Genomic DNA, 12,988 nt, shown 5'->3' on the forward strand with positions numbered 1-12,988 from the left:
TGCTGTTTATCTTTACAAACTAACTGCTATGATTAAACATTTTTCCTGCCAGGCTAAACGACACCGGGACAACGACCAAGCTGTTACAAATGATGATTGAGTGAAAGTGAAGGTGTTCAGACGGTGCTGGGCCGAACCGAGACGGTCCAGGCCACCGAGAGTAAAAGCAAAAACCTAACATGGTGTCGAGCTACAGGTCAAAGGCGACACCTGGTTCCATCTCTCTTCTTGTGTTCCATGTGATTCTCCCAGCAGGTCTCTCACAGAAATCGGTGTGGACCTGAGGACTCAGGTCCAAGAGAGGGAGAGTGTTGAAAGTGAAAGTGAAAGTAAATCAGCTGGAATACAGAGAGAACAAACAGGAAGTGAAACATCAGGGGTAACACTCGCACAACACCAACAACAAAGTCAACAAACACTCTGTAAAATTGTGCATAAAAAAGGTGACATTTTTTCCAGCCCAGCAACAGAACCACAAAAGGTTGTAAGACAGAACAAACACACAGGTGAATGTGCAGTTAACCATGAGGACGACGGCAGATTGATTTTTCATTTAATAACAAAACAAAATTGTACTGATTTACCAACATATGAGAATTTTACCCACAGCCTCAGATGTATGAGAGAGTGGTGTGAGAAAGAAAACATAACAAGTGTATCCACTCCCCGGCTGGGGTGTGGCCTGGATAAAGTGGATTTCCACAAAGTCAAAGTGCTGGAAATCCTGACAGAAGTGTTCAGGGACCTGAACATCACAATTACTGTTTATTCATTATAATCTGGGTAGCTATATACCATATTGACCTTCGAATTTCGAATTTCTTAAGTTTCTTATATAATCTTACATTTCAATGTTTCCTTTTGAATTTAATTTCTAACTTTCTTATAAAATTTTACAGTATTAATTTTACATTTTAATTTTCTTTTTCCTTTTTGAACTTACGATTGTTATTTGAGTATTAGCCAATAATCATAAGTGTATTTTTTCCACAGGGATGAAGCTATATGGAAATTGGAAGGTTCTGTGGGTCCTAGGGGTTATAACTGCAATTATAATCACCATAATATTTGGCATTAGCAATGGAGGTAATCTGAAAATTGACAAAAGGTCCAAAACTACATCACAAGATTCGTGTGTACAGAGATATGGGGGAATTGAATTAAATTACACACACACAAAAAAAAATATTCAACGACATCATACACCTTTGATTTATGAACATCTATAGTGGTCTCAATTGGAGTATTTGTGGCCATACTGGTCACTTGTGGATCCACCCCCATACAGCATGCCCCTATTAGGCCTACAGAACCTAGAGAATGATGAAGGAGAAAATGTGTGACCTCTTTCAGAGGTCAAGAGAGGGAATTGTGGGATTTTAATGTCATTTGTTTTATTAATATTGTATTTAGAAGTGTTTTCAATAATCATTATAGTATGCTGAAGTAAAAGATTGTTTGTGTTTGTCTGAGAGAGTGGAAAGTTACTGAGAGGAAGCAGCCTCTGTGTTTGCAAAAGTTACAAGGTCGTGGTTGGATTAGTGAGGAATTTGCAGGTGGCAACGGTCAAGATAAAGAGAGAGGCTTAAAAAGGAAAAGCAAACCATGTATTAACTAATGCTTTAAAATTCACAGGATAAAATATGCAATATATTTCTTACTTAATCAGTATTAATCATTGAATAATTGATGTAATAATGATATGATGTTGTCTTTGATAAATGTGTATTAACCAATGAAATGAAGGTTGCATACAGAATAACCTAATGGGGGGATGGCAACTCAACTTGGAAGAACAGAATCTCTCCTGCGCTTGTTCTTTGTGTGTGTGTATTCTCTCCTAACAGATGGTTTTTAATAATGATTAAAGTGTTTGCTTAGAAGTAGTATTGCAGTAAAAGATTTAACATGTGTTTATCTATCTAAAGAAGTTAATGTGTGCCTTATTCATATAACTAATTTTACGAATAATGAAATGATGTCATGATATTGAAATGTGTTTTACATAATAATCACTTTCATCTTACAGCTTATGTTTTTATGAATAAATGAATGTTTTATTAATGATTTGTTTTTAAGAAAGCATTATTATATTCTATGTGAAGTCAATCATATGTGAAGTGGAGGAGTACTGGGGAGAAAGTGACGGACTGCATGGCCCTCAGGGATGAGCGGAGAAAAGTTAGTTTTTTCTTTGTGTGTGTGTGTCTATCTCCTGCAGACTAAAACTGGGTGTGGTGATGGAGTCAGATGTACAAGGGGAACGGCCTTTGTGGGTGGAGATTCTAAGAAGAAAGATCGACTTCATATATTTTATAAATATGCATGTTATTTTTTGAGCTGGTTGTTCATTGCTTGAAATGACCCAGCGCTGTAAAACTTTTTCATATCTGATCAATAAATAACTTAATTTTAATACCGTGTCTTTCCTCCAATTATGAACATGCAGATGGACCCTTAAAGTCCAACAGAGGCCGGCCTCGGGTGCACGGTGGTCGGGTAGACGGGGCGATGTTCCCGGGGTCGTATCTCGGCCGGGGGAGGGGGTACGGAGACGGGGGTGGGGTCGTTGGAAAGGGCCCCTCCTGGAGGATGAGGGACCCAAAGGGCTAAGGTCTCGGTCTTAAGGCGCCCGAGCTACAGCCGTTTAAAGGTGCAGCGGTGGAAGTCCGTATCTCCGGCCCCCGGGGTCGCACGGACCCGAGGCCGGCGTCCCCGGAAAGCCACGAGAGAGACCTTTCGAACGAGACCGGCCGCGCCTCCGGCGGACGAACGCAGCGGACGCTACGGGCGCGCGAACTCCGGACGAGCGTTTTTTTTTTTCGAACCGCCGTATCTCGGCCGCGGAAAGGGTCGGAGGGTCGAAGGCGGGCTCGTTCGAAAGGTCCCCTCGGGTAGAGCGACCGACCCCGAGGGCGACGTCCTCGGACTTAAGGCGCCCGAGCAGCGGCAGTGGGAAAATCCGGAGACGGCCCCCCCGTATCTCCGCCGCGGAAGGGGCCAGATACTCGCGGGTGGGCTCGTTCGAAAGGGCCCCTCTGGCGGACCGACCGACCTGAAGTTCGAAGGCCCCGGGCCCGAGGCGTCCGAGATACGGCCGTTCGAAGTTTTCCGAAATTCGACCGGAAGTATCTCCGGTCCCCGGGGTCGCACGGACTCGGGGCCGGCGTCGCCGAAAAGCCCCGGAAAAGACCTTTCGAACAAGACCGGCCGCGCCTCCGGCGGACGAACGCAGCGGACGCTACGGGCGCGCGAACTCCGGACCAGCGTTTTTTTTTTTTCGAACCGCCGTATCTCGGCCGCGGAAAGGGTCGGAGGGTCGAGGGCAGGCTCGTTCGAAAGGTCCCCTCGGGTAGAGCGACCGACCCCGAGGGCGACGTCCTGGGACCTAAGGCGCCCGAGCAGCGGCCGTGTGAAAATCCGGAGACGGCCCCCCGTATCTCCGCTGCGGAAAGGGCCAGATACTCGCAGGTGGGCTCGTTCGAAAGGGCCCCTCCGGCGGACCGACCGACCCGAAGGTCGAAGGACCCGGGCCCGAGGCGCCGGAGCGGCGCTGTAACGAAATTCGGATTTTCGACCGGAAGTATCTCCGGTTCCCCGGGCCGACCGAGGCGCACCCTCCCGGCCGCAGACCCGACGGGTTCCCCCTTCGCGGGGGACGGTAGGGCGAACAGGTGCCATCAGGTATATAGCTAAGTCGATCGGGGTTGACCAACTGTCGGAGAGGCGAAAGCTCCAGAACCTAAGTCTATGGCAGGAGAAGCGAACGCCCCAGAACCTAAGTCGATGGGGTTGACCAACTGCTGGAGAAGTGAAAGCTCCAGAGCCTAAGTCGATTGGGGTTGACCAACTGTCGGAGAGGCGAAAGCTCTAGAACCTAAGTCTATGGCAGGAGAAGCGAACGCCCCAGAACCTAAGTCGATGGGGTTGACCAACTGCTGGAGAAGTGAAAGCTGAAGAGCCTAAGTCGTTGGGGTTGACCAACTGCTGGAGAGGCGAAAGCTCCAGAGCCTAAGTCGATTGAGGTTGACCAACTGCTGGAAACGCGAACACTCCAAAACCTAAGTCGATTGAGGTTGACCAACTGCTGGAAACGCGAACGCTCCAAAACCTAAGTCGATTGAGGTTGACCAACTGCTGGAAACGCGAACGCTCCAAAACCTAAGTCGATTGAGGTTGACCAACTGCTGGAAACGCGAACGCTCCAAAACCTAAGTCGATTGAGGTTGACCAACTGCTGGAAATGCGAACGCTCCAAAACCTAAGTCGATTGGGGTTGACGAACTGCTGGAAAATCTTTCGGGTTGACCAACGGTTGGAGAAATTTTGGGGTTGACCAACTGTTTGGTTCTCCAGAAGGGCCGGGAGGATGGGGCTTGGTCCGGTGGGGGAGTGCTTAAGAGTGGGATGGCAGGGACCGAACGGTGCGCCGGGTACGAGCTCCAGGGTGTCCGTCGCGGGGTCCGAGGCCGGCCTCGGGTGCACGGTGGTCGGGTAGACGGGGCGATGTTCCCGGGGTCGTATCTCGGCCGGGGGAGGGGGTACGGAGACGGGGGTGGGGTCGTTGGAAAGGGCCCCTCCTGGAGGATGAGGGACCCAAAGGGCTAAGGTCTCGGTCTTAAGGCGCCCGAGCTACGGCCGTTTAAAGGGGCAGCGGTGGAAGTCCGTATCTCCGGCCCCCGGGATCGCACGGACTCGGGGCCGGCGTCGCCGGAAAGCCCCGGGAAAGACCTTTCGAACGAGACCGGTCACGCCTCCGGCGGACGAACGCAGCGGACGCTACGGGCGAGCGAACTCCGAATGTGCGTTTTTTTTTTTTTGAACCGCCGTATCTCGGCCGCGGAAAGGGTCGGAGGGTCGAGGGCGGGCTCGTTCGAAAGGTCCCCTCGGGTAGAGCGACCGACCCCGAGGGCGACGTCCTGGGACTTAAGGCGCCCGAGCAGCGGCCGTGGGAAAATCCGGAGACGGCCCCCCGTATCTCCGCCGCGGAAAGGGCCAGATACTCGCGGGTAGGCTCGTTCGAAAGGGCCCTTCCGGCCGACCAATCGACCCGAAGGTCGAAGGCCCCGGGCCCGAGGCGCCGGAGCGGCGCGGTAACGAAATTCGGATATTCGACCGGAAGTATCTCCGGTCCACGGGGTCGCACGGACTCGGGGCCGGCGTCGCCGGAAAGCCCCGGGAAAGACCTTTCGAACGAGATTGGCCGCGCCTCCGGCGGACGAACGCAGCGGACGCTACGGGCGCGCGAACTCCGGACCAGCGTTTTTTTTTTTCGATCCGCCGTATCTCGGCCGCGGAAAGGGTCGGAGGGTCGAGGGCAGGCTCGTTCGAAAGGTCCCCTCGGGTAGAGCGACCGACCCCGAGGGCGACGTCCTGGGACTTAAGGCGCCCGAGCAGCGGCCGTGGGAAAATCCGGAGACGGCCCCCCGTATCTCCGCTGCGGAAAGGGCCAGATACTCGCGGGTGGGCTCGTTCGAAAGGGCCCCTACGGCGGACCGACCGACCCGAAGGTCGAAGGACCCGGGCCCGAGGCGCCGGAGCGTCGCTGTAACGAAATTCGGATTTTCGACCGGAAGTATCTCCGGTCCCCCGGGCCGACCGAGGCGCACCCTCCCGGCAGCGGACCCGGCGGGTTCCCCCTTCGCGGGGGACGGTAGGGCAAACAGGTGCCATCAGGTATATAGCTAAGTCGATCGGGGTTGACCAACTGTCGGAGAGGTGAAAGCTCCAGAACCTAAGTCGATGGCAGGAGAAGCGAACGCCCCAGAACCTAAGTCGATGGGGTTGACCAACTGCTGGAGAAGTGAAAGCTCCAGAGCCTAAGTCGATTGGGGTTGACCAACTGTCGGAGAGGCGAAAGCTCTAGAACCTAAGTCTATGGCAGGAGAAGCGAACGCCCCAGAACCTAAGTCGATGGGGTTGACCAACTGCTGGAGAAGTGAAAGCTCAAGAGCCTAAGTCGTTGGGGTTGACCAACTGCTGGAGAGGCGAAAGCTCCAGAGCCTAAGTCGATTGAGGTTGACCAACTGCTGGAAACGCGAACGCTCCAAAACCTAAGTCGATTGAGGTTGACCAACTGCTGGAAACGCGAACACTCCAAAACCTAAGTCGATTGAGGTTGACCAACTGCTGGAAACTCGAAAGCTCCAAAACCTAAGGTGATTGAGGTTGACCAACTGCTGGAAACGCGAACGCTCCAAAACCTAAGTCGATTGAGGTTGACCAACTGCTGGAAACGCGAACGCTCCAAAACCTAAGTTGATTGGGGTTGACCAACTGCTGGAAAATCTTTCGGGTTGACAAAAGGTTGGAGAAATTTTGGGGTTGACCAACTGTTTGGTTCTCCAGAAGGGCTGGGAGGATGGGGCTTAGTCCGGTGCTTAAGAGTGGGATGGCAGGGACCGAACGGTGCGCCGGGTACGAGCTCCAGGGTGTCCGTCGCGGGGTCCGAGGCTGGCCTCGGGTGCACGGTGGTCGGGTAGACGGGGCGATGTTCCCGGGGTCGTTTCTCGGCCGGGGGAGGGGGTACGGAGACGGGGGTGGGGTCGTTGGAAAGCGCCCCTCCTGGAGGATAAGGGACCCAAAGGGCTAAGGTCTCGGTCTTAAGGCGCCCGAGCTACAACCGTTTAAAGGTGCAGCGGTGGAAGTCCGTATCTCCGGCCCCCGGGGTCGCACGGACCCGAGGCCGGCGTCCCCGGAAAGCGCCGAGAGAGACCATTCGAACGAGACCGGCCGCGCCTCCGGCGGACGAACGCAGCGGACGCTACGGGCGCGCGAACTCCGGATGAGCTTTTTTTTTTGAACCGCCGTATCTCGGCCGCGGAAAGGGTCGGAGGGTCGAGGGCGGGCTCGTTCGAAAGGTCCTCTCGGGTAGAGCGACCGACCCCGAGGGCGACGTCCTCGGACTTAAGGCGCCCAAGCAGCGGCAGTGGGAAAATCCGGAGACGGCCCCCCGTATCTCCCCCCGTATCTCCGCCGCGGTATATAGCTAAGTCGATCGGGGTTGACCATCTGTCGGAGAGGCGAAAGCTCCAGAACCTAAGTCGATGGCAGGAGAAGCGAACGCCCCATAACCTAAGTCAATGGGGTTGACCAACTGCTGGAGAAGTGAAAGCTCCAGAGCCTAAGTCGATTGGGGTTGACCAACTGTCGGAGAGGCGAAAGCTCTAGAACCTAAGTCTATGGCAGGAGAAGCGAACGCCCCAGAACCTAAGTCGATGGGGTTGACCAACTGCTGGAGAAGTGAAAGCTCAAGAGCCTAAGTCGTTGGGGTTGACCAACTGCTGGAGAGGCGAAAGCTCCAGAGCCTAAGTCGATTGAGGTTGACCAACTGCTGGAAACGCGAACGCTCCAAAACCTAAGTCGATTGAGGTTGACCAACTGCTGGAAACGCGAACACTCCAAAACCTAAGTCGATTGGGGTTGACCAACTGCTGGAAAATCTTTCGGGTTGACCAACGGTTGGAGAAATTTTGGGGTTGACCAACTGTTTGGTTCTCCAGAAGGGCCGGGAGGATGGGGCTTAGTCCGGTGGGGGAGTGCTTAAGACCCGAAGTTCGAAGGCCCGGGGCCCGAGGCGCCCGAGATACGGCCGTTCGAAGTTTTCCGAAATTCGACCGGAAGTATCTCCGGTCCCCGGGGTCGCACGGACTCGGGGCCGGCGTCCCCGAAAAGCCCCGGGAAAGACCTTTCGAACGAGACCGGCCGCGCCTCCGGCGGACGAACGCAGCGGACGCTACGGGCGCGCGAACTCCGGACCAGCGTTATTTTTTTTTCGATCCGCCGTATCTCGGCCGAGAAAAGGGTCGGAGGGTCAAGGGCGGGCTCGTTCGAAAGGTCCCCTCGGGTAGAGCGACCGACCCCGAGGGCGATGTCCTCGGACTTAAGGCGCCCGAGCAGCGGCCGTGGGAAAATCCGGAGACGGCCCCCCGTATCTCCGCCGCGGACGGGGCCAGATACTTGCGGGTGAGCTCGTTCGAAAGGGCCCCTCCGGCGGACCGACCGACCCGAAGGTCGAAAGACCCGGGCCCGAGGCGCCGGAGCGGCGCGGTAACGAAATTCGGATTTTCGACCGGAAGTATCTCCGGTCCCCCGGGCCGACCGAGGCGCACCCTCCCGGCCGCGGACCCGGCGGGTTCCCCCTTCGCGGGGGACGGTAGGGCGAACAGGTGCCATCAGGTATATAGCTAAGTCGATCGGGGTTGACCAACTGTCGGAGAAGCGAAAGCTCCAGAACCTAAGTCGATGGGGTTGACCAACTGCTGGAGAAGTGAAAGCTCCAGAGCCGATTGGGGTTGACCAACTGTCGGAGAGGCGAAAGCTCTAGAACCTAAGTCTATGGCAGGAGAAGCGAACGCCCCAGAACCTAAGTCGATGGGGTTGACCAACTGCTGGAGAAGTTAAAGCTCAAGAGCCTAAGTCGTTGGGGTTGACCAACTGCTGGAGAGGCGAAAGCTCCAGAGCCTAAGTCGATTGAGGTTGACCAACTGCTGGAAATGCGAACGCTCCAAAACCTAAGTCGATTGAGGTTGACCAACTGCTGGAAACGCGAACACTCCAAAACCTAAGTCGATTGAGGTTGACCAACTGCTGGAAACTCGAACGCTCCAAAACCTAAGTCGATTGAGGTTGACCAACTGCTGGAAACGCGAACGCTCCAAAACCTAAGTCGATTGGGGTTGACCAACTGCTGGAAAATCTTTCGGGTTGACCAACGGTTGGAGAAATTTTGGGGTTGACCAACTGTTTGGTTCTCCAGAAGGGCCGGGAGGATGGGGCTTAGTCCGGTGGGGGAGTGCTTAAGAGTGGGATGGCAGGGACCGAACGGTGCGCCGGGTACGAGCTCCAGGGTGTCCGCCGCGGGGTCCGAGGCCGGCCTCGGGTGCACGGTGGTCGGGTAGACGGGGCGATGTTCCCGGGGTCGTATCTCGGCCGGGGGAGGGGGTACGGAGACGGGGGTGGGGTCGTTGGAAAGGGCCCCTCCTGGAGGATGAGGGACCCAAAGGGCTAAGGTCTCGGTCTTAAGGCGCCCGAGCTACGGCCGTTTAAAGGTGCAGCGGTGGAAGTCCGTATCTCCGGCCCCCGGGGTCGCACGGACCCGAGAAAGCCCCGAGAGAGACCTTTCGAAAGAGACCGGCCGCGCCTCCGGCGGACGAACGCAGCGGACGCTACGGGCGCGCGAACTCCGGACGAGCGTTTTTTTTTTTTCGAACCGCCGTATCTCGGCCGCGGAAAGGGTCGGAGGGTTGATTTTTTTCCTGCTCTGCTACTGTTCGGACGCTTTTGCTTACTGCTCTGCCCTTTGCTCTATCGCTTTTATATTTTATCTTATAATTTTAACTTCAGCAAATCAGCATAGTGCTCAAACAACAAAGCTTGGCATCAACGTCAATTTACAAACTTTCGGGACTGGAGGATTACAAAAAAGTGGAATTTTTCATCCGTCTAGCCTCCCACCGCCATCAGCTTACATTCCAGAAGGAAAAACACAGCTGCCTTCATTGAAAAGGATAAGAAAAAGGAATGCCTCATCAACAATCTACTTGCTGCACAAACTGCCACAGACTTTTAAAAAGGATTGCTGTTCTTGAAACAAAGTTACTTACAGGACTACCAAACCAGACGGAACACACAACAGAGCTTCGTCATCATGGACGCCCTCAGCAAACAGCCGGTGAGTCCAATGAATCTAATGATCAACACACTAATCAATGGTACAAACAGGGAGCAAGACCCAAAATCAGTCGAGAAATCAGACTGTCACGAGCATCACATTTTGCCGCAATAGCTTCCTCTACGCCAGATACAGCTAGGACAAGGATTGCAAACACTGACTTTCTACCACCACCTATACATCTTGAGAACAGATTTGAAGTATTAATGAATATGAGTGAGGAATCCCCAAATGTGATAAATGTGACTAAACACTGATCAAATCAGCCAGCAGCTAACACTGATGCTAACTGCCGCTCAAGATCGAGCAGACAGCGGCACTCAGCGCAGAGCGCATCCGAGCCCAGAACTCTGATATTGGGTGACTCAATAATAAGAAACTATAGCAACAGAGACTCAACTACGTGCTGCCTTTCACAAGCAACCGTTTCTGATGTAAACAGGGAACTTCAGAACATTCTGATGAAACATAAGACTGTAAATCGGGTTGTCATTTATGTGGGGAAGAATGATATTCACAAAGAGCAATCTGAACTCCTTAAGAGGGATTTCAACAAACTTTTTGAAACACTCAGAACAGTAAAAGCTCAGCCGTTCATCAGTGGACCACTTCCAGCAAGAGGAACAAATAGGTTTTCACGGTTGCTTGGACTTAATACATGGCTGCAAAAAACCTGCAACATAAAAGGATTGAACTTTATCAACAACTTCAATCTTTTCTGGAGACAACTATTTAAACAGGATGGCATCCACCCAAACAGACTGGGTGCAAGAGTTCTAAAGGACAATATCTATTTCTCCCTTCATCATCCTTCAGCAGTGTGTGCCAATCCACTCAACCTGAATGGCACACACACACCTGGACAGAGTATGAATGACCACAGGACTTCTCTCCAGCACCTGAATGGACATGACGTTGACATATCCCACAAGGACAGAGATAACACCACTCAGCCACAACAACAACCACTGCTCATGGACACAATCTCAGCTGAGTCCTGCCCACAGAGCTTACTACAGGCAGACTGTGTCAGATTAGAACGGCTCCAAGATTCAGCACCCAAGGACGACTTTCTGGAAAACAGCCAGGGAAACCAGGACAACATATCACAGCCTCCGGTCACATCAGAACAACAGGACTCCTCAATAGATATGTCATTCCTCTCTCCAGCATCCCCGCTTTTGACCTTCTCTGGAAAAATGGAGGAACTGGTTTATGCTGGAACTAAACTATCCCACTCTATTGCTGCAAGCCCCCAGATTTCAACCAGAAAACAGCAAGCCCCAAAACCACCAAAGCCAGTGGGCCCAGTTCCCCCTCCTCGTCCTGTGAGAGCTCTTCGGTCTCTGACACAACGCCAAGGCACACACCCTCCTCCATCTGCTGTAGGTGAACCAAAAACAACTGATAATGGCTCTCAGTGATGTGTGTCGGGTTCCTGCTATGAAAATACTAATACTTTTATCAAATGTTTACAAAAGCAGGAACTCAGTGTGCCTATATCTTTCTCTATTTCTGTTTTAGTACATGATAGAAATTGCAAGGCTAGATCAAATCGTGTGGCAAATCAATCTAATCTGCTGCCTGTGACTTGTCAAACTAAGATCTCTGTTAGGGAAAAAAAATGTACTGTTAAGTTAGCACTTTTAAATATCTGTTCACTTAAAAACAAATCACTTCTAGTCAGCGACTTAATAACCACAAACAACCTGGATTTTATGTTTCTAAATGAAACATGGCTAGAAGAAAGCTACAGTGCAACAGTCCTTAATGAAACAGCCCCTCCTAACTTTACCTATTTGAGTTTCTGCAGAACTACTAAAAGGGGTGGAGGTCTTGCTGCTCTTTTTAAAGATGTCTATCAATGTAAGCAAGTGTCATTTGGGAATTACCCGTCTTTTGAACATCTAGGTATTGTGTTGAAAGGTACCCCACGCATTCTACTGATCATTATTTACAGGCCCCAAAAATACTCTCCAGCATTTGTTGAGGACTTTACAGAACTGTTATCAACGATTTCCTCAGAGTTTGACTGTTTTGCTATTGCTGGAGATTTTAACATTCACATAGATACGCCAGAAAGCATTATGACAAAAGATGTCACAGCTGTTTTAAATACTTTTGATCTGACTCAACATGTACATGGACCCACACACAATCGTGGACACACTTTAGATTTAATTATCAGTAAGGGTGTAAACATTTCATCAGTTGTTATTAAGGATGTAGCACTGTCTGATCATTTCTGTATTTTCTTTGATATATTAATCTCTCCTACTATTGAAACTAGATCTGTGTCTGTCAGAAAGAGATCCTTTAATGAGAACAACAGTGTGCTATTTATGAAGGCTATATATTTAACACCAAGCATATCTGCAGACTCTGTTGATTTTCTCCTTGATTCCTTTAATTCTAAAGTTAAGAGTGTAATCGATGATATTGCTCCTGTAAAAGTCAGGAAGAAGAATGGCAGGCAAAAATCACCTTGGAGAAACTCAACAGAGGTGCAGAATATGAAGAGACAATGCAGAAAAGCTGAGCGCATGTGGCGGAAGACAAAACTTGTAGTCCATTATAATATCTATAAAGACAGCCTTCGTGCTTTCAGTGTGGAACTAGGCAAAGCTAGACAGACTTTCTTTTCAAATATTATAAACAAAAACATAAATAACACACGCACTCTTTTTGCTACTATAGAGAGACTAACAACCCCCCCAAGTCACATTCCAAGTGAAATGCTCTCAGACAGCAAATGTAGTGAGTTTGCTAACTTCTTTTCTGAGAAAATCAATAATATCAGAAAGGTGATCAGCACATCCTTGAGCTGCGCCAGGGTCAGACAAATCAGACCACAACATCAGAAAGTAGTTACGATGTCTGATTTCGAAGCAGTTGATGGTAAAATTTTGGAAGAAACAGTACAGCATCTTAAAACATCAACCTGTGCCCTTGACACACTCCCAACATGTTTTTTCAAAAGTGTCTTTAACTGTTTAGAAGCAGATCTCCTAAAAGTGGTAAATTCATCACTTCACTCTGGGACTTTTCCAAAGTCCCTTAAAACTGCAGTTGTTAAGCCCCTCCTGAAAAAGAGCAACCTAGATAACACTGTATTGAGCAACTACAGACCAATCTCAAATCTTCCTTTCATAGGCAAGATCATTGAAAAAGTTGTTTTCAATCAGCTGAACAAATTCTTAATTTCTAATGGTTACTTTGACATTTTTCAATCTGGTTTCAGACCACACCACAGTACAGAGACAGCGCTCATAAAGATAATAAATGATATTCGCCTCAACACAGACACAGGCAAAC

General features: G+C 50.9%; 2 protein-coding genes across 2 annotated transcripts in view; both read left to right on the forward strand.

The window, feature by feature from the left end:
* LOC141361548 (uncharacterized) overlaps window positions 1-1,343 on the forward strand; it is a 76,920-nt gene extending 75,577 nt beyond the window's left edge. Inside the window, exons 4-5 of the mRNA XM_073863035.1 lie at window positions 256-379; window positions 1,230-1,343. Coding sequence (XP_073719136.1) covers window positions 256-379; window positions 1,230-1,343 — 238 coding nt within the window. The remainder of the gene's footprint in view (window positions 1-255; window positions 380-1,229) is intronic.
* The window catches only part of LOC141361723 (protein NLRC3-like), an 843,841-nt gene that overhangs the window by 516,453 nt on the left and 314,400 nt on the right, over window positions 1-12,988 (forward strand). The gene's annotated exons all lie outside the window — the stretch shown is intronic.

The sequence above is a fragment of the Misgurnus anguillicaudatus genome, chromosome 24, assembly GCF_027580225.2.
Source record: "Misgurnus anguillicaudatus chromosome 24, ASM2758022v2, whole genome shotgun sequence".
Taxonomy (NCBI): domain Eukaryota; kingdom Metazoa; phylum Chordata; class Actinopteri; order Cypriniformes; family Cobitidae; genus Misgurnus; species Misgurnus anguillicaudatus.